General features: G+C 37.2%; 2 protein-coding genes across 3 annotated transcripts; both read left to right on the top strand.

The window, feature by feature from the left end:
• The first annotated feature begins 2,262 nt into the window (after positions 1 to 2,262).
• LOC137735642 (aminodeoxychorismate synthase, chloroplastic-like) lies at positions 2,263 to 10,464 on the top strand. The gene is made up of 14 exons (XM_068475085.1): positions 2,263 to 2,691; positions 3,381 to 3,763; positions 3,953 to 4,084; positions 4,442 to 4,509; positions 5,071 to 5,135; positions 5,335 to 5,401; positions 6,141 to 6,401; positions 6,489 to 6,615; positions 7,002 to 7,321; positions 7,542 to 7,621; positions 7,832 to 7,934; positions 8,161 to 8,243; positions 8,679 to 9,296; positions 9,620 to 10,464. Exons 2-14 carry the CDS (start codon positions 3,433 to 3,435, stop codon positions 10,098 to 10,100), a joined length of 2,736 nt encoding a protein of 911 aa, XP_068331186.1. The 5' UTR covers positions 2,263 to 2,691; positions 3,381 to 3,432; the 3' UTR covers positions 10,101 to 10,464.
• Positions 10,465 to 11,372: 908 nt separating this feature from the next.
• Positions 11,373 to 17,078, top strand: LOC137733703 (chorismate synthase, chloroplastic-like). 2 transcript variants are annotated; one of them, XM_068472860.1, is made up of 13 exons: positions 11,374 to 11,738; positions 12,125 to 12,275; positions 12,623 to 12,699; positions 12,811 to 12,869; positions 13,416 to 13,499; positions 13,588 to 13,680; positions 14,270 to 14,350; positions 15,079 to 15,210; positions 15,609 to 15,711; positions 15,881 to 15,975; positions 16,081 to 16,146; positions 16,466 to 16,550; positions 16,664 to 17,078. In XM_068472860.1, exons 1-13 carry the CDS (start codon positions 11,588 to 11,590, stop codon positions 16,852 to 16,854), a joined length of 1,368 nt encoding a protein of 455 aa, XP_068328961.1. In that variant the 5' UTR covers positions 11,374 to 11,587; the 3' UTR covers positions 16,855 to 17,078. The 2 variants fall into 2 exon arrangements, with proteins under 2 accessions (XP_068328962.1, XP_068328961.1); XM_068472861.1 differs by lacking the exons at positions 16,466 to 16,550; positions 16,664 to 17,078 and adding an exon at positions 16,310 to 16,336 and having other exon boundaries at positions 11,373 to 11,738.
• Positions 17,079 to 27,031: the final 9,953 nt, after the last annotated feature.

Here is a 27,031-nt window from a genome sequence, read left to right as displayed (position 1 = left end):
AAGCAAAGCAAAAAGAAACAAGGGAAACAAAGAAAATCCTAAAGAATACCTAGAAGACTACTCTTTAGCAGCTTGGACATCCTATAACTACTTGGTCGCCACACCTTCAGTAGTCGCGACGTTCTTAACAGTGGCATCATTCGACGTTGCACCCCCGGCTGCTCTAACTTGGGCATCAACCTCTCCGACTACTTCACCAATAAAAGCCTCAAAAGTAAAGGTCAAACAAGTTTTCTAGAGAACTAGAAAGGCCTCAAAGTCTTTCTCAACAAACTCAAAGTTAGATGGCCTACGAAAGAGATGGTCTACATAACCCAGCTTGTAGAAATCGGCTTGACTTTAAGTAAGCAAAGCCTCGAATCCAGCCTTCTTACCTTTCAACTGCTCATTCTCCTCGAGCAGATCAACATGAACGCGTTGCAGTTTCTTCAGTTCCTTCTTCAGAATTTCGTTGATCCTCAAAGGACCTTAGAGTTCCAATACTTAGGTTTCAAGCTTGTCAATGACCTTTCTGAAGTGGAACACTTGATTATAAGCAGCAATCAGATCTTCATCCTTTGCATAAGTAGCGGAGTGAAGCTCATAGCACACTCAAGGTCTTGAATATGAGGTATATAACATATGATCTCCTTCTATGTACTTTCATATTTAACTTGGATATCGTCAAGCCTAGTCTTCAAATTCAAGATCTCTTAGCGAATGGTCTCAAGCTGCAGAGAAGTGGGGGCAAAGATATTAGGCCCCTTCAAAGTAGCAAGCTCAGATTCTACCCTCTTCATCTTCTCGGTCGAGAAGTAAGCTTTGGCTGCCATAATCTTTGCCACCTCCTTGGCAGCCTTGGTATCCTTTTGATCAAGAAGCATAGACTCTGCTACTAGAATCACCGTCTTTTACATCATGGCAAGCAAAGCAGTCTTCTTATACTCAATCGTATGCTTCGCAAAGGAACTTGGGCAAACGACCCCTTTAACGCCATCAACAAATTTGGCACACACATCCATGTCTTCAAGCAGATCTAGTTTCAAGAGCACACAAACCTCAGCAGCTTCCCCGGAAGCAGGCTTGGTTGATTTCTCATAGTTGCCCACACAAGCAGTTTCCTTACTCTCAGCAGACGAATTAGTCTCAGCAGTAAAGAGAGTGAAATATCCTCGCAAGAAATAGAAAAGGTTGATTCTTTAGGTGAGGTTGCTATCGAATTTCATGGCTGCAAAGGCGCAGCCTTCGTGGTGGTCTCCAACTGTTGTTACAGTGGAAGAAAAATGAGGGAGGGCGGAGGACGAAGTCATGGCAAATTTGCCATGCACTCAAAGAAGAAGATTGGCTGGGTGGGTGGGTGGAACTTTGAAGAATCAATTGAATGGTTGGCGTGGGTGGAGAACGAAACACTGCTGGGCCTGGGCAGGGTTTGAGTTATTTATTTATTTTTAAGTTTAATGTTTAAAATTAGTTTTAAAAATTGAAAATGATATATTTAATTAACAATTAACTAGGGTTAGAAGAAGGGACACATGACAACTAATAAGTTGTATGGTGAGCATACACCAAAGTTAATGTGGGTGAGGAAAAATGCACCCTCATAAACTGATGTTAACAATTTGATTCCAAATTAATGAAATTTCTTATCTTTGAAAAAAGAAAAAGATCGAGTGCAAAAGCATCGAAAGTTTTACTCATGATTGGCTTTTAGCCAAAATGGTCATTAAGATTGACATAACTTCTCAGTTTAGTCCATATGATTTGAAATTGATAGAAGTGGTTCCTGAATTTGTCCACCATCAATCATTTTTGTCCTTGTGTAAAATTCTATTAAATAAGAAAAATTACAAAAATACCTTTAATTTAAGAAAAAGTGGACCAAAATGATTTACAAAAATTGAAGGTATTTTGTTATTTTATCTATATTTAATGAAGATTTTTCATGAAATGATCAAGATAATTTATGGGAACAAACTCAAAAACCACTTCTATTGATTTCAAATCTCAGAGAATAACGCTATACGAATTCAGAAACTATTTTAAGTAAAAAAAAATCATCATGATTTTCCTCCTCTCCTCGAGTTTAATTAATATTTGTCCATTTTTGTTTGATAAATTATGAAATTAATCAACCATGAATCCAACATATATAATTAAAATTAGAATAAGTGGGACAGCCGACGTCATCGTTGAAATTTAAAGAGAATATTAGATGTTAAATCTTGTGCAGAAATATATTAACGAGTGACGGTCCATTCCCTATCATGAAAAAATAATTAAAAAAACCATAATAGTAAAACGGTGTTCTGCGCCCCCACCCCACCCTTTGGCTTTGGAACTCTTCAACTGGAAGGAAGGAAGGCAGGAAGGAAGGAGAGGACCAACCGAGCAACCCGCAGCATGCGGCCCAGGATTCCCCCTCCACAATATGAATCTTGATCATCCTGGGCTCGACTCCGTTTTGTCTTTCTGTATCGGGTTGGTGGTCGTGGGTCCTACATCCCTCCTTTCCGTTTCCAACTTTCCACTGACAGGCAGCCGTCTTCTCTCTCTCTCTCCTCTAGCCTCCGCCCCCACCAACCGTGGCCCATTTCATCACCAACCCCAGCGTATTCCCTCTCTCTCTCTCTCTCTCTCTCTCTCTCTCTCATAAGTTATAAACAACCCAACAAGCTTCACAAGTCTCTGCAGGTCCCTCTGTAACTATCTGAGGTTAGCTTCTCATCGTCTTTTTCTTCTTTTGTTCTTCCTGTGTCTGCAAGTTTATGTTTTTCTCTTTGGGATTTTCTTGGTAGGCAGAATGAATGGTTTTTTTATGTATTGGATTATTGATTTAACATAACTTCTTTAGCTTTTTATGATTAATTTCAGATGTCAGCTACTTAGTTTGTTACATCTTTCATTATTCTAACAGATAATTAGCGGTTGGGTGTCAGTATCCATGTATAAGTGAACCCATTTGCCCATTTGATTCATTGGTTTAGCAGTCACTACTAAAGAGAGCATCTTTTTTAGCATTGCCACCGCATCATTTTTCGTTGGATGAGTTTAAATTTCGAGATTTGTGTAGTGGATGATTTAAAAATCACTTTCATCCAAGGACAGTTAATGTGGTGGTAACGATTATCGCCACTTAAGGCCGCTGAGCAGAAATGGCATGTCAGGTGTTATATTGTAGTAAAGTGTTGTAAACATATGAAGGTGTATTAACTACAACTGTTGTGCATTCAGTGGAGTAATTACGAGGGTGAGCAAATTGTTATCAACCCATTTAGTTGGGGATGCTGGAAAAAGAATAATCTTGGAGCAGAGTAGTAAATTCATATAGGCGTATAGACAGAGACATGAAGACCAAACCACTATAAATGGAATATCTAACTGTGTGCATTTCTGTGTTGCAGAAGCTCTGTTTTGGACCGTTATACAATTTTGGCATTCTTCATTGTAACAAAAATGAATTTCACTTTGTGTTCGTCATCTTCGGAGCTCAGATATACTTTTGTTGAGGGGTTGCCATGTACAAACAAGAATATGGTGGACTCTGAGCCTTTTGTGAAGGTTGATAAGTTCAATAAGAAGGATAGTACTCGAGCATCTAATCACAATGCTAGAAAGCTGTTGATGTCTAGCAATTTGATGCCTCAGCGCTTAAAAGGATCCAATATGGGAAGGAAACATCTCAAGGAACCTGGTCGGAAACTGGAATTTGTGAGGACATTGCTGATTGACAACTATGACAGCTACACATACAATATATACCAGGAGCTGTCTGTCATTAATGGGGGTAAGTTTTTCTCTAACCTCCTCTTCTCTCTCTCTTGTGTTAAATTATGTATGTCGTACATGTGTCTACTCATTATCTCCAAGGGCTAAATGTTTGGATCATCTATAACCTGGTGAAGGAAATAAAAATTATATGTGATGTTAGCCTACTAAAGGTTGTCTCTGATATTTTAGCTTCTAATTGTGCCAGTGCCTCCTGTGGTCGTGCGGAATGATGAATTGACATGGAAAGACATTCGCTATTACTTGTATGAAGAAAATGCTTTTGACAATGTTGTTATATCACCTGGACCTGGTTCGCCAGCATGTCCAGCAGACATAGGTGAGTTTCTGAAAAGTGAATTTATCTTTTCCATGCTACTTGTGTTCTTGTTGCCACGATGTATGGCTGAGTATTGACTAGAAGCACAGTTATGCATAGTTCAGAAACCATATTCTTTTTGTGTTGTTTTTTACTTCTGAATTTTATATTGGCCAAAAATAGATACACGAAGTCTTTATGCTGCAGATCTAACAGGATTCACACTCTCAATAGTTTTCAACATGTTTTAGATTATCTATATGCACCGCACCTGGTTTTTCTTTATCTTGGAGTTCTGTTTGCAGCCGTTTTTCCCTCTGGCTTAAACTCTATAGCTTTTTACGATTATTTCATCGAGAAACTATTTGAATCTGTCAGGAATATGTCTTCAGGTGCTGCTTGAATGCTGGGATATCCCTATTTTGGGCGTTTGCCTTGGACATCAGGTATTTTGGTTTTGTACTTTGTTTTTCTTCTAGTGGACACTAGATGCTTAAGTTAAAATTCCCTAGTTGCATGCATAATGAGATTTTGAGGGAGGATTACAATAAATCAATTGAGTAAGTGAGTTTGAAGGCCACCAATATAATTTTTGACTAGTAAGTATTAAAAAAAAAAAAAAAAAAAAAAAAAAACCCAACAATTCGGTGACAAAACCGCTCATGCCCGCTATGCAAGAGAAGCCATTGATAAGATACTGTAAGTCGTGAATATTTTTGGAATTGCAATGTTGATACATTGTATATGTTTCTAAACCCATAATAGAAACATATACATACATTTATTTGGTTTGTTCAGGTGCAGCAATTGTGGATAATCGTATTTATATATTTATTTGTATAGAAGAATCTATGCGGTATGCAGTGTATTTCACACGACAACATATGATTCTTGGTTTTCGCAATAAGATGATGATATTGGAATGCATAGCCAATCACCTCAAGAATGATAGGTCTGTTAATGTGGTTTAGTTCTCACCTTTCTCCTGAATGGCTTTGATTAAACAGGCTTTGGGTTATGTGCATGGTGCTAAAGTTGTCCACGCATCTGAACCAGTCCATGGACGGCTGAGGTATGGTTATATATTATTACCAGATTTTGGTTGTCATTGGTGCTTATTTTTTCATTTTTTCTATTATATCTTGTTATTACTAATCTGAAATATGCTTTATAATTGAAAATTCGGATTCAAGCTTTGGTATAGTGATTTTATTCTTTCCCCGTAGGTTCCCTTCTATTAACTTTCTGCTCTTTCTTTTTCCTCAATACAGTGAAATTGAACACAACAGGTGCAAACTTTTCAATGATATCCCTTCCGGCCACAACTCAGGATTTAAGGTCAGTCTTTTATTAAACTTTGAAGTTGAAATTAATAGTTCCCAAATAAATAGCAAGAAACTTGTCTATTGAAAGATCATTGGTTTACTTCAGCCTTGTAATTCAGTTTGCTGTAGCATTGTAGGGGTATCCTTAAAAGATGTCATATATTTCAAGGAAAGTCAATAACACTGGTCTGTTGTTTTGAATTTTTATATCTTGCGAAAAGTTAATACTCTTAAGAAAAATAATAAAATATTTCAAGTTTCTTGTCCCACTTTCAGTTTGCATCTAAACAGTAGGCAGTTGTCGAGAATTCTAATGTTTCAAGTAGATGATTCTGTTCTGTATAGTATGATGTTTAAAACCATTTTGTGGGAAGAATATTTGATTGGTAATTAGCTTTTCCATATACATTAACTTTTAAAGTTCATTTAGATGAAGTTTTCATGAGAACTCGAGACATTTTGCAATCATTTATTTGAGTAATGATTAATATTTAACTAAAGTGACAAACTTGCAAAATCTCATCTTTTTTTGCAGAACCAAAGTTAGTCATTTCTGAACTTTAAAATAGTAGGTCTGCAATCACCAGGAAAAACCAAAAACTTAAAACTGCAGAAGGTCAAAGATTGTTTCTTGAAATTGTAATGTTTTAATGTGGCTTTTCAGAAAGTGCATACTTTAGCTACCATGAACTTTTAGGATAATGGTGGAACTTATTCTTAACTATGTGCCATACAAATATACCTAATTGCAGGTGGTTCGGTACCATTCACTTGTTGTAGATGCTGAATCCCTCCCAGATGAACTCATTCCTATAGCATGGACTTACTCCAGGGATGCACTTTCTTTTATTGAAACCCAGAAGTCTGATGTTCCCTCAGAATTTGCTGTGGGATCTTTTCCAACAAAACCAAAAAATGGAAGTTTTTCGCCTTTCAGTTGTTCTGGCAAAGTGCGGAGCGAAAAGGTTCTCATGGGCATTGTGCATTCTACCCGGCCTCATTATGGTTTGCAGGTGGGTTGCATGTTCATTGTATTTGTGATAATTTCAAATCTGCTTTTACGTGCAATACTCTCTGACTTTAGCTATTGACCCTCACAGTTCCATCCAGAGAGTATTGCGACCTTTCATGGGAGGCAGATATTCAAGAATTTTAGAGAGATCACAGAGGACTATTGGCTGAATTCGAGGGCATCATTCATCAAGAAGCGGAATTTTGATTATACAGGTAAGCTAGAGTTTTTTTTCTGGAAAATCTGTTCATCTTTCTTATGAACGTCATTTATCAATATTCTCCCTCTGATATAGTCTCACTTGTTCGCACGCATACATGCATGTGCCATGCTAAGTTACATGCAGACATTACGTTCCTTCTTATGCATGCCAATTCTTTAAGGATGATTTTGGAAACTTTCATGAGTGTTGTTAAGAATGCTATTTTTGATCAATTATTATTTTTTTTTTTTGACAAACCTGAATATTGTGTCCATTGTATGAATCCCAGAGATGTCGTCTGGCTGTAGTTCTATATGCTTTATGATTATTATTATTATTATTATTATTTTCCTAGAAAAAACTCCCTCTGGTTTCAACTGACCAGTAAACTTCCTTTAGCGTGCATGCAGATGCCCAATGCTAGTCGACTCCTCACAGAAGTTCCTAGACATAGGCAACTAGTAAGTAATTCAGATGGTCAGCTATATAACAAGATTTCTAGAAGGAAGAACAGTGAAAGTAACACAAGTTCTTCTGGTGCGGTCAATATGGTAAACCTTTTGCATCCAGGCATTGGTATTAAATATCTAAAGTTGAGATGGAAGAGATTTAAGCATTTGGCTGGTCAAGTTGGTGGAGCAAAAAATATATTCTGTGCACTGTTTGGACACCATAAAGCTGAAAATACCTTTTGGTTGGACAGTTCATCGATAGAAAAGGTTCGTTTATTTTTCGATTGACATGTCTATGCCCATCTTAAGATTGATGATGTTAGTACATCTCATATGAGCATGATTTTTGATTTTTAATTCTCTCGTGATGCTCTGTGAAGGTTTAGTTGAAGCATTTGACATTATCATAATACCTTACTTTTATTTTGAGTAGTTCTCGTAAAACCATTATTTCTTACATATTGTCTCTGTTTTCTTGAATATTCAGAGAAGAGCACGGTTTTCATTTATGGGAGGAAAAGGTGGAACTCTTTGGAAGCAGTTGACCTATAAATTATCAGATAGAAGGTTTGACTCAGTATTGATTTTGGGAATTCAAAGTTTTAGTTTTCGTATGGATTTTTGTTTAACTGATGTGGCTTCAAGTTTTAACATCATCAGCTAACTACCTTGGTGTTTATAATGATTTCTTGTGGAATTTTCTTAATTGTTTTTTAGAATAGAATAAAGCTCATGTGAATATTTTCATGTTATAGTAATCTATACTGCATTTTTCAGTGATACGACTTTGAAGGGCAGTGGTTTTCTATCAGTTGAGGACGCTCAAGGCTCTAACAGAAACACATTTTTGGAAGAAGGGTTTCTTGATTTTTTGAAAAAGGTATTAGTGAAATTACAGCTTCTGGTTTAATTTTTGTTTTCTTGAAATATTGAGCTTTCTGTATTTTTTCTGTGTTATTCTTAGAATCTGTATCATCTCAATGATCATAAACTTATGTCAGAATATACTTTCTTCTGTTCATTTGGAATTAAGTTTGCTTTTTATTTTGTAACCTTGCTCAGTCTCCCAGTGTGAAGTGATATTTATTGCTTGGTATGTATTTCAGGAGCTCATGTCATTTCGGTACGATGAAAAGGATTATGAAGGCCTTCCATTTGAATTTCATGGTGGATATATTGGTTACATGGGGTATGCAGTTAAGTTTATTTGAAATTTTGAATGTAATGTTCTTGGACCATCCTTTCCTTCTTATCCACTACTCCTCGGTGCGTGAATTCACTTCTTTTTTTTTTTTGTCTTATTTTGTGTTGAAAAGTTTTCTCAGAACTTGGTCTCGTTCAAACTCGAACAATGTTTTTATCATCTTTCCTATGCTTTAACTGCTTTTATGGTTAAGTCCAAAAAGGGAAATTGATTGAAAAGAAGACATCTCTTTAACTTTTCGCTATCCCAAATTGTGGTTGCTGTTCAGTTATAAGCAGTCATCGTCTCTCCCTTTTGGTTTCTGGTTTTTGGATATTTATGTTTGGATTGAATTTCTGACTAGCCGAAAATATTAATTGTCATGGCTCTTATGTGGCTCTTAATTAGCTGGTTGTTATTCATTGATTTTGTGTAATGCAGGTATAGCCTTAAAGTTGAATGTGGTGCATCATCTAACTGCCACAAATCCAGGACTCCAGATGCTTGCTTTTTCTTTGCTGATAATCTTGTAGTTATCGATCACTGCTCCGACGATGTTTATATACTGTCTATTAACAAAGAATGCACAAGCACGATACCATGGTTGGACAATACAGAACAAAAGCTTCTCAGGTTAAAAGCTTCTGCTACAAATGAGGGAGAGGAGCCAACCTTACAGGCTTTTCGATCTTCTCAGTATCAAGGAAGTTTTGTTGTTGATAAATCAAGAGAGCAGTATATAAAAGATGTCGACAGGTGTCTGGAATACATTAAAGATGGTGAAAGCTACGAGTTATGTCTCACAACTCAGATGAGAAAAAGAATTGGGGAAATGGACTCATTAGGACTTTACCTTCACCTTAGGGAAAAAAATCCGGCACCATATGCTGCCTGGCTTAATTTTTCAAAGGAAAAGCTTTGTGTCTGCTGTTCTTCCCCTGAGCGGTTTCTACGGTTGGATAGAAATGGTGTACTAGAAGCAAAGCCCATTAAGGGTACTATAGCTCGTGGTGCAACACTAGAGGAAGATGAACAACGCAAACTACAACTGCAATACAGGTAAGATATTTCTCTTTTTTTCCAACAGGATTAAAATTGTTGTTGCGTATAATTATTGTACAATAGATGACAATTTGGTTCGGTGGAAAGAGCTGTTATCAGGATCTTAGTTTTCTAGTATTAGCTAGATTTATTCTCACTTTCCATGCTCGGACTAATGCAATTTCTCATGATACATCCGCCCTTTTTAAGAATGAGGGTGGGCGATATAAGATCTAGGGTTCGATATACAGCTACTGCGTATGTAGTTACTCGGCAAGAAAGAAATGAGGTGGTTTTCTCTCCCTTTCTATGAACTAATCTCTCTCTCTCTCTCTCTATAGTGAAAAGGATCAAGCTGAAAATCTGATGATTGTTGATCTTCTAAGAAATGACCTCGGCCGTGTGTGTGAGCCCGGTTCTGTTCATGTGCCCCATCTTATGGATGTAGAATCATATGCTACTGTCCATACTATGGTGAGCACAATTCGCGGGAAAAAGCGGTCAGATGTAAGTGCAGTTGACTGTGTGAGAGCAGCATTTCCAGGCGGTTCAATGACAGGTGCACCAAAATTAAGATCAATGGAACTTCTTGACTCGATCGAAACTAGTCCGCGAGGAATCTACTCAGGGTCCATTGGTTTTTTCTCATATAACCAGACATTCGATCTCAACATAGTTATCAGAACTGTTGTTGTACACGAGGGTGAAGCTTCAATAGGCGCGGGAGGAGCCATTGTTGCGTTATCAAATCCTGAAGACGAGTATGACGAAATGATGCTGAAAACGAGCGCCCCGGCAAAAGCTGTAACGGAATTCTTGTAGGGATTGTATTTTCCACATTTTTCCTTGTGGTGATTGTTTCCGTAGTGTCAAAGAAGATACAGGCAATATAGCTTCGTGTCACTATTGATTTCATTGTTCATTTTGCCAAAACAATAAAAAGGATGTGCCTTAATTAAAATTTTATTCGATTTGTAAGCGGTAGATTGTTCTGGTGGTTAAGACTCTCCTGCCTCTTCTCATAGTTTAGAAGAATTTTCATAGTTTAGAAGAATTTAGTTTAGAATATTCTATCGTTTGTTACAAATCTTATTCCGATTTTATGAATTAATCATCCTTCTTATTCCAAATGATTAATTTCATTTTGTTTCTATGAATTTTAGTTGAGAGAGGATTACATGTGGCAAAGTCAGACACCTGGAAGAAGGAGGAATGTCTGCTTAGCCAATTTAGCCTTTACAGTTGACTCCACCTACCCAATCCGACCCCAAAGGTATCAATATACCAAACAAGTAAACACAAGAAAATAAGCATGTTTAAGAGTCCGAAATTGTATTAATTAATTAGAAAGTAAGTAAAGTATTTTTTTTATTTTTTTATTTCTGTCAGTTTATTTTTCGTATTACTAAGTAGCTTAATCTATTGAAGAAAAAATGGAGCAAGTAACTGAAACATACACTTTATGTCTTTTGTACAACAAAATTTTGTGTATAACCAGTTGTAAACGATCTGATTATAGGTGATTAATAGTAAGGAAAAAAACATACAACAAGTTACGTGGTAAAATCTCCGTATAAGACAAGAATTTACACAAAAATAGATTTAACATCAACATAACGTCCCCATCTAATAAAATAATAACACATATAAGTTTTACCATATAACATCCTGCTATTAAATAAAAACGTCACGGTTGACAGAGAACTCATTTTATGTACTATACAGAAAATCAAGCATACCATGACAGCTTCAGTCTCCTACTCCCACCCAACTCGTAGGGTACGCTACAAAGTACCAACCCACCAAACAAGGCAAATGAACTGACCAAAATACAAAGAAAATAATAAATTTAAAGGGAATTGTTATTAGTACTTCAAAAATTTCTTTATATACTCTAAACTTTTTATATTAAGAAAGAAAAATACACTTATGAGGAGTATAGAATGAGATTTTTGAAGTGCCAATAATACTTCTCAATTTAAAATAATTTAATGTTTTTCCTAAAACGAAAGAATGAGAGATTTTATAATTATGATTAAATTTTATTTTTATCGAAATTTTTCTTCATTTTTATTACAACCGTGATTTACCGGACCAACGTTCCGATATAAGAATGACGGGTTGTGGGATTTGGTGGTAGGTGGAAGCCAGTTGGTGGATTGATTTGCGTGTGCGAGTAGCAGCACGCCTATTTTTGATAAAAACAATCACCCCCGTTAGTTTCTCAGCCTTCTTCTCCTTCCTCCTTTTTCTTCTCGTCGTTGTTTTTGGTGGTTGGTGGGCTGAGAGTTTCGGTGGGTTCAACTGCAATGGCTTCCTCTCTTGCATCCAAGCCATTCCTCGGAGGAGCTTCAAGGACCGATGGCTTTTCTGGGTTGTGCTCCTCCTCCTCTGATCTCCGAACCCTCTCGTCCTCCTCCGTTCAATTTGTGATCCGCCCGAGAACCCCCAACAAACTCCGTTAGTTTCTCTCTCTTTCTCTCTCCCTCTGATTGTTGGATGTTCATTTGATTGCTTACCGTTGTTTTACATAGAAAGCTTTAAGATTTTTCGAGCTAATTTCCACTTTCTGATTGGCAATGTGCGAGAATTTTGTTATCTGAAATGCAGCTACTGAATTTGTTTTGTGCACAAATCATGAATCTTACAATTTAAAGACTACATCTTTACTTTAATTAGCCTCTCCAATCATTACCCAAGTTCTAAAGTCTAAGTACCCATGTTAACATTCGGTCTTTGGTTTGCTGTAACATAAACTTTTAAGTAAATGGAATTTTGATATGTTAGAGATTGTAGTAAGTTACAACTTTCGGATCAATTCTGAAAAGTTTGGTGTTGGATTTCAGAGGTGCAGGCAGCTGGGAACACTACCGGAAATCATTTTCGTGTTACAACTTTTGGAGAATCTCATGGTGGTGGTGTTGGTTGTGTAATTGATGGATGCCCTCCTCGTATGCCCCTCTCTGCAGAAGATTTGCAAGGGGACCTTGACAGAAGGTATTTGATACGGGGCTCACCCTTGTCATGTGCATTGTAAAGTTCTTGGTTACCTAAACGATGCACCTAACTCGTGTTATGGCATTTGAAACGAGTTGATGCCTATTTCATGTTCAATTTAAGGATATTTTACTAGTATGTCTTTTACATGTTCAATTTCATCGTAGAGTTTGTGAGGTATTTGGTCTGGGATCATTGCATGCTGGCACAATTAGTTTCCTTGGATATAATAGGTGTTTATATTGTGACATTAGTATAGATCATTCCATGCAATAATCATGGTAAGCTTCCTCTAAAATTGTTGAATTCTTGTTTGTTTTGAATGCAAACTTGTTATGGGTTGTCAGGAGGCCAGGTCAGAGTCGAATTACTACTCCTAGGAAGGAAACTGACACATGCCGAATACTTTCGGGAGTTCATGAAGGTTTGATCTTTGTGGAATTTGTGTGTGTGTGTATATATGTTTATTTAAAGGGGTTCCTTTGTAGTTCTCTTCAGTGGCGTATACTCTAATTGATGTTATAATTGACTACAGGAGTGACAACTGGGACACCAATTCTTGTGCTTGTACCCAATACTGATCAGAGAGGACGTGTAAGTATCTATTGCTAGAGGACATATATATGAAGTTGAATGAAAATGGGTGGAGCTTTTATAGACTAATATTTCTTTGCTCGTGGTTTTACCTTTATTTTTTGGGAGTTTTAATGAAACACTCCCGGTACTGTTAACTTTTAACGAAAAAGACATTTTTACTCTAAAAAGTCATTCTTGGTACCATTCACTTACAACACCTTTTTGTCCTTTTGATTAAAACTCAATTTTTCAAGCCCTTTTCATTAGTTTTCCTTTATTCTGGGTATGGAATTTGTAGTTTTCAATCTATTTAATCATGCTGTGGAACTGATATGAGGGCTGTGGAACACAATATGAGGGCTATGGAACTGATTAGATAGTTTGTATTTTGAGTAATAGAACTCGTTAAAGAGTTTACTGTTATTTTTCTAGTATTTCCTCTGAATCGTGATATATAGGATACTATGGATTAACAATCACATTTATACTCTATATAATTCAGTCTCTTGTATCAATTGACATTCTTTATGGTGCATGGAAATAACTATGTCACTGGAATTTCAGGATTATGATGAAATGTCAGTAGCATATAGGCCTTCACATGCAGATCGAACTTATGACCAGAAGTATGGAATCAGATCAGTGCAGGTAATGGTTTTAAGCTTAACCATTAAAGGTTTACAAGCGTATTTTGGAATTGCAGATACATAAATCTTGAGCTAATTTGTAATTGAAGGGCGGTGGTAGATCTTCTGCTAGAGAAACAATTGGAAGAGTTGCTGCTGGAGCCCTTGCCAAGAAAATCCTTAAGGCTTTCTCAGGAACTGAGGTGCATGTAGTAAACTATGTGTTGCATCGTTATGCCCAAGACTCCAGTTCATTTAATCATTTTTTTTCTCTTTATTGTGGTATTACCTTGTGAGTTGCAAATGTGTCCTGCTACAATTATTTTTAATTTTCAAACTTTGGATATCTTCATTTGCATAGATAAATTGCAAACTTATCAAAACCTTGAGATTTTTTTTTTCTAGAAAATCTGACAATGGCAAAATGGTTGTTACTATTGTATATTTTCTATGATAAACTTGCACAATAAATGATGTTTTTTTTTCATTTACAAAATGCACATGTATTGGCATGTCTGAGTGCCTACTTTTTTGGAAGTGGACTTGTCGGGCACCCCATGTCCATGTCAATAGATGACACTCATGCCCCTGTCCTCGAATGATTGAGAACGAGGAACTGAAGTTTGGAGCTTCTGATAATTATTGTCCTGCGAGTTGATTTTTAAAAAAAAAAAAATTCTGAACTTCTCTTTTTAATCCTGTGTCCATAGATTATCATCTGCACATTCTTTTACTGATTGAAATTCTTGTTATAGTTTTTAAGACTTTTCCTTAATGTTTGTCATATTTCAGGTCCTTGCTTATGTTTCACAAGTTCAGAAGGTTGTGCTTCCCGAGGAGTTGGTTGATCATCACAATTTGACACTTGATCAGGTGTGATAATGGATATTAATTTAAAATCTCTTGTAGCAAAGCCATTCAAGAGTAGCAACAAAAAATGGGAGTCATGTGACAGGAGTAGCTAACTTCCTTGGATTTCCATACAGATTTGAGAATGCATGTCCAGGAAAAGAAATTACATTCCAATCTGTTTCATTCCTTTATAAGTGAAGTGCAGGCAAACTATGAATGTTATTGTAGTCTACAAAGTAATTACCGGGAGGCTTGTCCATGCACACTCTATTTAAAAATATCTCACCTCTATAAACTTGAGTATCCCAATTTGTAGCATGATGTCTTAGGCTTTTACGCTTACTAGCGTTTATGATTTTTTTTTAATGTGGTTGTCACATCTAGCTCTATATCCCGAGTTATTGACTACAAAAGTGTCAACTCCCAAATCTGGGAAGAAAATATCCCTCTTCACGAAGTGTCTCCCAATTGGTTTCTGACCAGAAGCCGACAAATTGAAAGAGATACTCTCTTTATGAATACCTTTCTCTTAATAATTGAATCCAGCGTTATTCTAGGTTTCAAGTCATAGAAATCTCATATCCAAATGAATTAGTGACGTTTCAAAGTAAGAAAAACAAGTATCAGTCTTTTTGTATTTAATTCATTTTCTCTCAATTAGTGCATTTTTGAGGTACTTATTGACTCACATTTAATTTTTATTAATCACTGAACTTTTATTTTTTTATTCTTTTGTGACATACTGCCAGATAGAGAGTAATATCGTTAGGTGCCCAGATCCTGAATATGCAGAGAAGATGATTGCTGCCATTGATGCTGTTAGGGTGAAAGGGCAATCTATTGGTGGTGTTGTCACATGCATTGTTAAAAATTGCCCACCCGTAAGCTCACTCTCTCTACATGTCTTCAACTGTTTATTAAGGGGGCAGACTCTTTACCTTAACCACTGCAAAGTTAGCTATATGAAAAATGCTAGGAACCTTCTCACTTAACCTTTTCACTTCTCCTCATGCCACGTGTACTTCACTGGCACTCGACACTCAAATTTTAACTATATTAAAATCCCACTTTTTTTATTCGTTTGTTAGTATAGTTAAAATTTTAGTTTGGAAACCAAAAAGTAATTAAACTTTTAGTTTAGAGTGCTACTGGAATACACGTGTCATGAGTAGAAGTGAGATGGTTGCTAGCACTCCCCTAGTTATATTGCTCTTTCAGTAATTTGTTTAATCTTCATCAAGTCATATATGGAATTGACAATCATTTTATTGCATCTCAGGGGCTTGGTTCGCCAGTCTTTGATAAACTTGAAGCTGAATTTGCTAAAGCTGTAATGTCATTACCTGCAACAAAGGGATTTGAAATTGGAAGTGGATTTGCAGGTTAAGATTTGCAAACTTTTTGTGGTACTTTTGTGTGGCGTTTCTCTACCAAGTTCTTAAATTGGACTTGATGATTGAAGAACAGTTGCGAGAATTCTATTATGAAGGATTTGTTTTTTTCTACAACTGTATTTTGCGTAAGTTCTTACCATTCATGTATGCATAACAGGCACCTTTTTAACTGGGAGTGAACATAATGATGAATTCTATTTAGATGATCAAGGAAAAATCAGGACAAGAACAAACCGCTCTGGTGGGACACAGGTATTTTTTCTATATTTCAGTTACTTACTTTTGTATGTAGAGTATGTTGGTAAAATGTTTATGGAGCGTCTGTTTTACACTGAGATTGTATATGCTGGCAATCAGGGAGGACTATCCAATGGGGAAATTATAAACATGAGAATAGCCTTCAAGCCAACAGCTACTATTGGAGTAAGTCGAACCTCTCTCTCTCTCTCTCTCTCTCTGTCTCTCTCTCACACACACACACACACACATGCACACACGCAAACTCACGCCTCTGGCTCTTATATTGCTTAGACTTTTTCTGAGAGAAAGTGAGAAGTTATGACTAAACATGGGCGATTGGTCTTAGGGATATTTTTGAATTTCAAACTTGTGATCAATAGGAGAATCTTGAACCGAACTTAGGTATTTCTTTGATATGTATGTAATTGATTGTCAAAACAGAAAATTGTAATCAAGTGACCAATGACCAATCTGCCATGGTGGTTTTGTGGTATTTGTGCAGAAGAAGCAGAATACAGTGACTAGAGATAAAAAAGAGATGGAACTAATAGCCCGTGGTCGCCATGATCCCTGTGTTGTTCCGCGAGGTGCGTCTGTGAATGATATGTCCTCTCATGCATCATTCTCTATGTACATTTTTTTTTCTGTAAAACGATCCTTGCGATTACTTACATATGTTTTGCTTGGTGGATTGGTGCAGCTGTGCCGATGGTGGAAGCTGCAATAGCCCTTGTGCTGGTGGACCAACTAATGGCAGATTTTGCACAGTGTCACATGTTTCCTATCAATCCCGACCTACAAGACCCTGTGCCACAGCCAATGGTTGACCTACAAGACCTTGTGCCGCCGCCAATTGTTGAAGCAGCGGAGGCAGCTGGTGTGCATATTTGAAGGTTGACAAAGTTTCTGTAGCATTATATGTCTTGTATCGGACAGTGAAAATTCATCGTCATGAAACGCATGTTTGGTGTGGGACGGCAAAGCTAGAACTAGTGAGACGCTGTCAGACTGGAATATATGTGAAGTGTGTCGACCATTTTTTTCAAAATTAAGTTTTCTCAATCATTCAATCTGTAGAAGTAATTCAGAGCCAATAAAATTATTCTCTACTCTCATTACTGCAGTTATTTATCTTAAATATGTGAAACAAGGTCCTTTTTTATCCGGTTAAGGTACCGTTAATCCCAGAATTATGTGTTTGACTTTGAAACTGAATAAATCTCATTCAATTGAATCCAAGCTCGAATCTTCTCTTTTGCATTCAAGCTCGAATCTTCCGTTCTCATTGATCAGAATATATAACTATATCAATTGAAAATTTGTAAGAGTATATAAAGAAGGGTAAATTGTCAATTTAATCCTTGAATTATTACTTGAGTGAAAATTAGGTCTCTAAACTATTTTTTTTAAGAAAAATTAGACTTCAATTATAAAAATTTGCCAATTGCATCCCTAATATTTTTTTTTTGGAGTACATCAATATTTTTACGCTAAGAGAAGGGGGAGTTCCGCTAAATCACACAATAGGCAGCTTAATTTGGTATCAATTTCGCCATCCATGAGATTCAAAGATAAGATCTCTCACTTCCAAGTAAAAAGGAATATCACCAGACCGTAGTACTATGTGGCATTACATCCCTAATATTAGATTCAAAGCTACAATGTTCAGTTTTTCGTCAATTTAAGTCACGTTACTTGTATGTGATACATATTGGAGGGTAGATTGGTAATTTTACATAAAAAAATAGTGTATGGAGTTAACTTTAGAAGGTAAATTAGACGTTAGATTTGCAATCCATATGAAATGTTAAGAGCTTCTAACAACTCCAGCCCTATCTTTTAGGCTGGCACCCAAAAAAATCCACTCTACCCCTAAAAATAGGCCAACCCAAAATGGGCTGAGGTAAGAACCGGCCTATCTGGCATCATGTTGATGCTAACATGACGTCAGCGAACAACAAATATTTTTTTGCATTAGGCGAGTGGGAAACAAGCCCGTGTGGGCTCGCGTCCTCGACAAGGAAATAGGTCACGGGCTCATGCTACAAGCACACTAAAAGGGCGCGGGATATGGGCCACATGGCTTGGTTATGGCCGTTGGATTTCTAACGGCTAGTTTTCTGAATTATTGGATTTCCAACTGTAAAAAAAATTTGAATTTCAAAACCAATGGCTAGTGATGTGGCAAAATTTGGCCCGTCCAATTCCTAGATCAACGGTCCAGATTTTTCGGCCAAAAAACTTTAAAAAAAAAGAAGGAAAATGTCATAATTATTACCGTCGGCCACGTGTCTAATTTTGGGTTGTTGGATTTTAATCTTTTTGAAATCCAACAGTACAGATTAATTAACTTAATAAAAATTATTAAAAATTGTTTAAAAATACAGAAAAAATAAAATAAAATAATGATTAAAGATTGATTAAAAATTCTATCCGAAATTAAAAATAAAATTATTTTTTTATTATTTTATAAATTAATTAATAATATTTTAATATGAATTGACTAGACTTTGGGCTAGTTCATTTTCTAGGAGTGAAGACGCATTTAGCCAATTACTGTTCATTGGAGTCATTCACTATTCATTTGGGTGAATTAAATGGACTTTTGGCCAGCTCATTTTTTAGGGGTGGACTTACTCTTATAGGCGAGAAAATGACGGTATACACTCTAAAATGTGTCAAGTGACTTAATTTGATGAAATATTGGATAAAATAGCTTTGCATATAATAGTAGGGATGAAATTAGAGACTTATTTTACTGAAAAAATAATTTAGAATTTAATCTTCACTAATGTAATAATCCAAGGACTAAATCAGCACTTTACTCTTTAAAGAAATACTGTATCAACTTTTTTGGACCATAATTTTCACGTACTTGGGCCGAAGAAAAATAGTTTGACCTAATCGAAAATTAGTGTTCAGTGAGTCCAAGTACTGAAGCCCAAGTCATCCAAAGACCTAAAATGTGAAGGCCAAGGTGGAGAGGAAGGGATCCTCGTTGGTTTGACTCTTCTGGGAGTAGGTCGCTAGAGGACAACTTTATGGCATGTGTACATCGTTATTGCGAATTTTCATAAAAATTATACAATTTCATTATAATATATAATTGACATATACATGACGTTGTTTGATTGGCACAACAAGAAGTTCATCTTAAAAATAGGGAAATCACCTTATTATTTTCAAACTTTTCTAACACATACAAATAGAAAATTATTGGGTGTTTAAATCCAAAAAGAGTTTTCATACTATACACGGGAAATTTAGACGGTTGGATTCTTTAGACTCTTCTGACCAAATAAAGAAAAGAAAAATCTGAACTCTTCATTCTCCGGTGCATGTCATACATCAGAGCATGCTAAAATTTTTTGTGAGGAGATATGCAAAAGCTAAGCCTGAAAGCCAAGAACAAATTCGTTTACAAAGTTCGGCTATCCAAAAATTGTTGAAGAACAGAGACTTTAGTTTTGTCACACATAAAACAGGCGACCAAACATTGTATATGACAGGAGAAGTGACTAAACAATGACATTAGGCAAGGTAATATTTCACATTTGACAAAACAATACATATAGGGGTGTTTTCGGAAGGATCGGATCGGAAACCACATTTTCAATTTTCGATCCAAAATTTCAGAATCGGATCATAACACAATTTTTATCTTTGGAATTTTTGAAAATTTTGGAATCAGAGGAATCTTTGAAATTGTAGAACATAATTTGAAATTTCATATGTTTTAGTAGTATGGTTATCATTTTTTTTTTTTTAACAAACGATATTAAATATAAAAGTTAATTAAAAAAATACATAATATGAGTAAATAACTATAAGAAATCAGAATTTTTTGGATATATTTTTTTTTTGGAACACTTTGGAAACTTCGGATTGGAAATTCATAATTATCGGAATTACTAAATACATTCTGATTTTCTTTCCAAATTTTCAAAAAATATTAGAATATTGAGTTCAGATTCAAAAATATTACTGTCGAAATTCGGAAACCCATTCTAACTTGCATCTACAGAGAGCATTTTCCTTCTCTTATTACACACACACACACATGTATGTATAATTGATGACCACCGACAAATACTTCAGGTGATATCAGATGTGCAGATCATTTTGGAAAAGGAGATTCCTTATTTCTATGAACAAATAGTAACCTGTATTTTATTTGACATGACCACCGACAGATACTTCAGGTGATATCAAATATGTAGATCATTTTGGGAAAAAGAGATTGAGCTGCTTTAGCTCTCTTAACCTCTACGTGTGGTAGTATCCCTTTCAACCAAGCATAATGTGTGGTTAGGGTTTTATGGAGTGACTAGTGCTTCATTTTTTAATAGTCTGATTCGAAAATAGGATTTCGAGTGCAGGATAAAATATATCACTTAGATTACAGGATTTTTAATTTTAAGTGCCACTTAATACTATAACATCAACTTCAAAGGTGGGCTAAAAGCCAAATTACTCCCTAAAATTTCCTCCCAAACCAACTCCAACCCAAGGGGAAATTTTGGGCTAAATGCTAAATGCTAAACCAATGTCAAATTCTCTCCAAAATTTAGCCCAGAAATCGGAGTAGATTCCAACAAATATTTATCGGAATTTAAATTTTTTTAGATTAAAATGTTCATAAAATTAATTTACGAAAGTTTACATATCTTTTAAATTTAATTTAACAAAAAAAAAAACCTAAGTTCATTTTTTAATAATCCCGGGCTAAAATTTTAGGCTAGAACGATTGGAGCAAAAAAACTGTTTCTGGGCTAAAAGCTAAATTTTCCGGGCTAAAAAATTTAGTTTTAGCCCAACCATTGGAGATGGTCTAATATGGTATTTTTCTTTATTTGTACGGAAAATGTCTTAGGTTCGAATTTCGTTAAAGGTGAATTTAAACTACATTATTACTAGTCTATTGTGAAACTAAACCCACCTCTCATTTTAGTGTAGATAATATCGTTTGTTAAAAAAAAACTCTAAGTGCAAAGCGTAAATTATGGGAAGGGGATTGAAGGGCACAATACTCTTTTCAGTTTAGTGCAGTTTGGTTTCAATTGAGTATGAGATCGTTTGGAATTAAATAACAAAAGATTCATTTAGTTTGCCATTATCTTGTTGGCACTTTTGCAGTTTATTCACTTACATGATGTGTTTGGTATACGGAAACGAATTCATAAGCAATAATTTTTTCGTGTTTTTTTTTAAAGGGCAAGATTTTACGCAACAAAAAAGTTGCTTGTTTGTGACTGTGCACTAAATGTTGGGAAAAGAGGGGAAAAAGCAAACCCTCCATCCTCCATAAGTTTGGTTTTCCCTTTATTTTTTCCCAACATTTATTACATTTTTTTCCCACAACACATACTCAAAATCTGGATTTACCAAGCATGGGAAAGGAAATAATTTCTCATCCCCAAGTCTCATTTCCACATACCAAACACAACCACATATGTTTGAGATTAATATTAGGATAATGCTTGTGACCACCTTTACTTACGATTAACGAACTTTTATCGTATGAACATCATAATTGGAATTGTTCATTATCTTTATTATCATCTAAAAATAATATATGCAAACAATTATTCAACTTGGAGATCTTTTAGTTAGTCATATGCATCAAATAAATGGGCAGTTTGTCATGAGAATACTACTTGTTATCAAAACCATTGATTGTTTTAACACATACAGATGACTAAACGAACTCCAAATTAAATGATTTTTTGCGTATATAATTTTTAAATGATGATAAAGAGAATAAATTATTATGATTATGATATTTGGATGATAAATGCTTTATTAATCGTAAGTGATGGACAAGTAGGTCTCCCATGAAGAGATACAAGCACTATCCTTAATATTATAGGAAAAAGATACGAAATCCAACCACGATGTTATTTATTTCATTTTGCTGCACATGCACGTATCTATTCATATATATCAAATAACTAATAAAGTTAAATGTGTTTGGTGGCGTTTGGTTTGGACGATTACCCCTCTAATTCCTTCAAATACTACAAATGCATCATGCGTTGCATTTCAAATTCTACACAAATGGTTTTAAAAGGTTGTTGGAGTCCAACAATGTCGCATACCAATCCAACCAGGTCTCAAGGTCCAATTGTCATGCAAAGTCTACATTCAAGCCCAAACACATGCCAAGGCACGTGATTGACGAGGAATATATTTACAAACATGCCATGCCATGGTAATTAAGCTAGATATTCACGCCATGCTTGAGCCTATTCACCACACCATGCTTCCTTAGCCACAATTTATGCTAAGCCCAAGTCACATATTCGGGGCTTGCCAAGTGGATTGTGGTGTGGATGGTTACGGAAGGTTATCAGGCCTATGTGAAATCGGGGTCATGGAAGACTTTGGACTGCTTGGGAGCCCAAAGATCCAAGCCCATACCCTTTGTATTTTATATAGGCATCATTGAGAAAGAATTAGTTTAGTTTATCCCTTTCCCTGGTAGGCCAACTCTCTTAGTTAGGATTAAACTAGATTCTTGCACTAAATGCATGATAAGCCCAGCAAGTCAGGCATTTAATGTTGACTTTCCCTTCCCAGCCTAGACAGACAGCCAACGCGCAAAAGTCGTGAAGCGTGCTACCAAATTTAGCGTCTATGGAAGGCCGCCTTGCGAAAGCTGCATCTTAGGAAGAAGCAATTTGCAGGTCTTATGGAGATCTGCATCAGCAACATTGTAGTTGACTATAGGGTGTATCTGGAGAACATCAGTATCAGCTAGTTCTCGAGGCTCCTGGAAGTAGTAAGGAAGACCAGCTTGCCAATCAAGCCTTCCAAGCGGGGATCCTGGAAAACTGACAAAAATTAAGCTTATCATGCCTTAGCTGTGGATGACAGATCTGACTACAACCCATGAAAAAGGAAAGAAATAGGGAGCGATAGAGAAACCTATCCTCCACTAGCATGCAACTATGAGGAATTCCAAGCCATCCTCGATACCATACTCACAAATGAGGCCATCAAGCTGCCTCGGTACTGTCCCTACCATCAATATGTGGGACATCCCTCTATTGTGTGTCACACTTTGCCAAAAATTCTCCATGCAAAAATCTGTGAAGGAACACTAGAGCTACCATACAAGACACAAGCTATAGACATTGATCTTCTGCCGAAGCGCTGAGGAAAATAGATGATAGCTATCATCACATGGTCCGGAGATGATGATGACTACCATCTGTAGATCAACGATCCCAAGCCATCGGAAGCCATTTGGGAACCTTTAGGGGAACATGGAGAAGGCTTACTGGTGCAAATACTCCAAGCCACAGAGCTATAATACTTCATGGCCTCAAGCTGGAAAATGTGGAGATGAGGATGCAAATCTCATGGATTTTTCCCCAACCCTAAGTGATGAAGTTTTCACCATTAATATGCTAGAAGAACACAACGAGGAAGCCTCAGAAGGGCAACCGTTCAGCCAGGAAATGACGGTTGTAACTTTGTATAACCATCCCGACATGGAAGCTAACACGGTTGAGCTTTACCTTTCCCAAAGGTAAGGGCCTACTGTAGCGTAAGTCCTACAGGAAAACATGAAGTTCAAATCCCACTTCGACCAGCTTGAATACAGCTCGGAAGTAAGGACTAATACTGATGAAACTCTCATGCATGTTTTCGAGGACTATGGCCCTCAATGCTATGTTGTCCAACCGCAGAGGGCCTTCCTTGAGAACAACAATGCCATCATCTTCACTGACGAAGACATAGAAATGACTTTCCCTGACCACCGAATGCCACTGTACTTGGAATGACAGATCAATGATGTCTTCATTAGGCAAACTTTGGTTGACACTGGTTCCTCCGTCAACATTCTGCCTTTAGCAGTGCTCACTACAGCAGGCATCCCAACGTCAAAGATGGCAAGGTCTCAAATCTCTATTAATGAGTTTGGGAATAGCAACGAGGAAACTATTGGATATATCGAGATCGACTTGAAAATTAGCCCTATCAGGTTCTTTATTAAGTTTTATGTGATAGACATCAACGCGGCTTACCACACTCTACTAAAAAAGTCATCAATAAACAAGCACAGACTCGTAGTCTCCACCTACCACCAGTGCGTCAAAGGAATGACTGGTTTGAGGCTTATTCGTGTCCCAGGAAACCAGATGTTATTCAACCTAGATGAAGTTCACTATTCCGATGCTGAGTTCTACAATGATTTCTTAAGTGCCGGAAGTGGGATATCACAGGCCTGAGGGATACCTTTACCCTCTTGGGAAGAAGTCTGAAATCTCAGTGACCAAGAATTCTTAGTAAAAGGGAAACACATGCAACCAAAGGCCAATATTCTTGCCTATACTCCACCTCAATGCTCAAAGTCATGCTTTCCGACGGCCGCTTCATCTACCGCTTATGACAGGTTGGGGGGGTCTAACCACATTGTGTGGAAAAGCCCTGAGTATGGAGGCGTTGCACACCAAGCAAGCAAAATTCCCCAGGAAACTGAAGACACACCTGTACCTGTTGTTGAGGACGAATCCCTACATAAAATCATGCCTGTGCCAAAAAACATGTAGGATAGATCCACTGCAGTGGTGGAAAAACTTGAAGAGGTAAACTTAAGTGATGATCCCTCTGTGCAAAAATTGATTTCTATTAGTGTTTACTTAACAGTTAAGGAAAAGAAAGAACTAGTCAGCCTGTTAAAGGAGTTCAAATATGTCTTTGCCTGGAGCTATGAAGAGATGTCAGGCCTTGACCTGAATTTAGTGTGCCACATGTTAAATACACAGCCTAGGATCAAGCCCATCGTGCAACAAATGAGGAATTTCTTCCCGAAAATAGAAGCTAAAATCAAAGTTGAAGTAGAAAACCTAGCTAGATTTATCAAGCCTATCAAGCACCACCTTTGGCTAGCCAACATCGTTCCAGTAAAGAAGAAGAACACTGTCCAAATTTGGATATACATCGACTACCGAGATCTCAATGCAGCATGCCCAAAAGACGAGTTCCTATTGCCTAACATGGACATCATAATGGATTTAACCTCAGGGCAATGCCTGATGTCGTTCATGGATGGCTTCAGCGGGTACAATCAAATCAAGATGTCTACCAAAGATGCTGAGAAGATAGATTTCTACACGTCGTTTGGAAACTTTTACTACACCATTATGCCATTTGGACTCAAAAACGCCGGTGCCACCTATCAACGATCAATGACGGCAGTCTTTCATAACATGATGAGGGAGGAAGTGGAAGACTATGTAGATGATCTCGTCGTTAAATCTAAGAACACGGAAAAGCACTAGGAAATGCTAAGGAAAGTATTACGAACATGCTAAACATATGGGCTGAAGATGAACCCCAAGAAATGCGCCTTCAATTTTTCCTCAAGTAAGTTCATGGGCTTTCTGGTGCATCAGCGTGACTTCAATGTAGATCCAGACAGGGTGAGCACCATTGGAACTCTCATGCCCCCAACAAATGCAAAGGACCTGAAAAGCTTGATGGGGAAGTTGTCATACATTTGACGCTTCATCCCAGGATTAGTAGTAGTAATAGGAGCTTCGCCCCACTGCTTAAGAAAGGGAAAGAATTTATATGGAGTAAGGAATGTGGTGAAGCCTATCAATAGGTCCAGCAATTAGTCACCAAGTACTGTCGCAGAAGCCCTGCTTGGCCAGGACAATCCAGCTGGGGAAAAGCACCAATTTACTATGTCAGCCGATAGCTAAGAGGCGTCGAAACCCACTATGAGAAGACGGAACGCCTTTGCCTAGCTCTTGTCTATGCATCACAGCGGCTGCACCACTATTTCCTAGCCCACAAACTGCACCTTATGGTAAAGTCTGATTCGGTAAGGTATTTGCTCACTAGACCTATATTATCTGGCCGTTTGGCTCATTGGTTGCTCAAACTTTCCGAATTCGATATTATATGTGTGACGCCTAAGGCTATCAAGGGCCAAGCTATGATAGATATACTAGTATTATTCTCCAAAGAAAAAGAGGCCACCATCTCCAAGGAAGTCTTTGGTGCACTGCTAGAGATAACTGTCACCGTTGTGGAAGATAAGCCATGGGTCGTGCATTTCAATGGTTCTTCTACAACCACATGAGGTGGAGCTGGCATTGTACTCGTCAATCCAGAAGGCCAAGCTATCGCCCTAGCCTTCAAGCTAAGCTTTCCATGCACAAACAATGTAGCTGAGTATAAGGCTTTAATTATAGGCCATTCCATAACCAAGGAAATGGGCACAAGGAAGATACGAGTTGTAGGGGACTCAAATTTGGTCTTGAGCTAGGTCTAGGGAAGCTTCGCGGTGATAACCTTGGCACCTTACCGCACTATGGTCAAGAAACTCATGACAAGCTTCAAGTAGGTGGTGTTGGAACATATTCCTGGCACAACCAATATGTATGCGGATGCCCTAGCCACATTTGGCTCCAAGCTTACCTTCGTCAAAGAACAACCCAACATTGCTGTAATTAGAAGAGAGGCCCCAACCATTGATGCACCATTCTTAGAAGAAGCTCCAGAAAGTGACGACTGGAGGGAAACTGTCAGAATAGAGCTTTCCAAGCCAAACAGAGAACTCAGTGTCAAATGCCTTAAAAAGTACATCAATGTTACTGGGACACTCTACAAGTGCCTATCCGGATGAGTGCTAACCCAATGCCTCAGACCAAAAGAAGCACAAGAACGGCTGCATGAGATCCATGTGATTACATGCGGATTCAACCAAGTTGTGAGCCTTTACCGCTGACTACAAAGAAATGGGTACTTCTGGCCAGAGATGAAATAACAAGCCATATGCATCCAAGCTGATTATCTTAAATGCAGCAAAACATTTTCCTTAGAAGAGGCATTTGCAGTTTTCATCACTGATGATTGAAGGTTTCCATACCTAACCTTCTTTATCGATGAAACATAGCCAAGCAATGTCAGGAACCCACACAAGTTGAAAGGGACATCCAAAAGGTACTTCGTGGATGTGGCAACTCTATACTGGAAATGATTCAATGGCGAACCATTGAGATGCCTTGGGCCATCTGAGTCCTCACAAGTTATACAAGAAGTACATGCT

Source organism: Pyrus communis, chromosome 5 (genome assembly GCF_963583255.1).
Source record: "Pyrus communis chromosome 5, drPyrComm1.1, whole genome shotgun sequence".
In the NCBI taxonomy this organism is placed as follows: Eukaryota; Viridiplantae; Streptophyta; class Magnoliopsida; order Rosales; family Rosaceae; genus Pyrus; species Pyrus communis.
Note: the sequence above shows the minus strand (reverse complement) of the source record. Positions and strands in the feature narration are given on the sequence as shown.

Bases quoted from the DNA above. Each gene is read 5' to 3' on its own strand.
- LOC137735642 (XM_068475085.1), top strand. From the start codon at position 3,433: ATGAATTTCACTTTGTGTTCGTCATCTTCGGAGCTCAGATATACTTTT. The intron at 4,085-4,441 runs GTGAGTTTCTGA...TGAATCTGTCAG, and splicing joins AGCATGTCCAGCAGACATAG to GAATATGTCTTCAGGTGCTG. The intron at 5,402-6,140 runs GTCAGTCTTTTA...ACCTAATTGCAG, and splicing joins GCCACAACTCAGGATTTAAG to GTGGTTCGGTACCATTCACT.
- LOC137733703 (XM_068472860.1), top strand. From the start codon at position 11,588: ATGGCTTCCTCTCTTGCATCCAAGCCATTCCTCGGAGGAGCTTCAAGG. The intron at 12,870-13,415 runs GTAAGTATCTAT...CTGGAATTTCAG, and splicing joins ATACTGATCAGAGAGGACGT to GATTATGATGAAATGTCAGT. The intron at 15,211-15,608 runs GTAAGCTCACTC...ATTGCATCTCAG, and splicing joins TTGTTAAAAATTGCCCACCC to GGGCTTGGTTCGCCAGTCTT.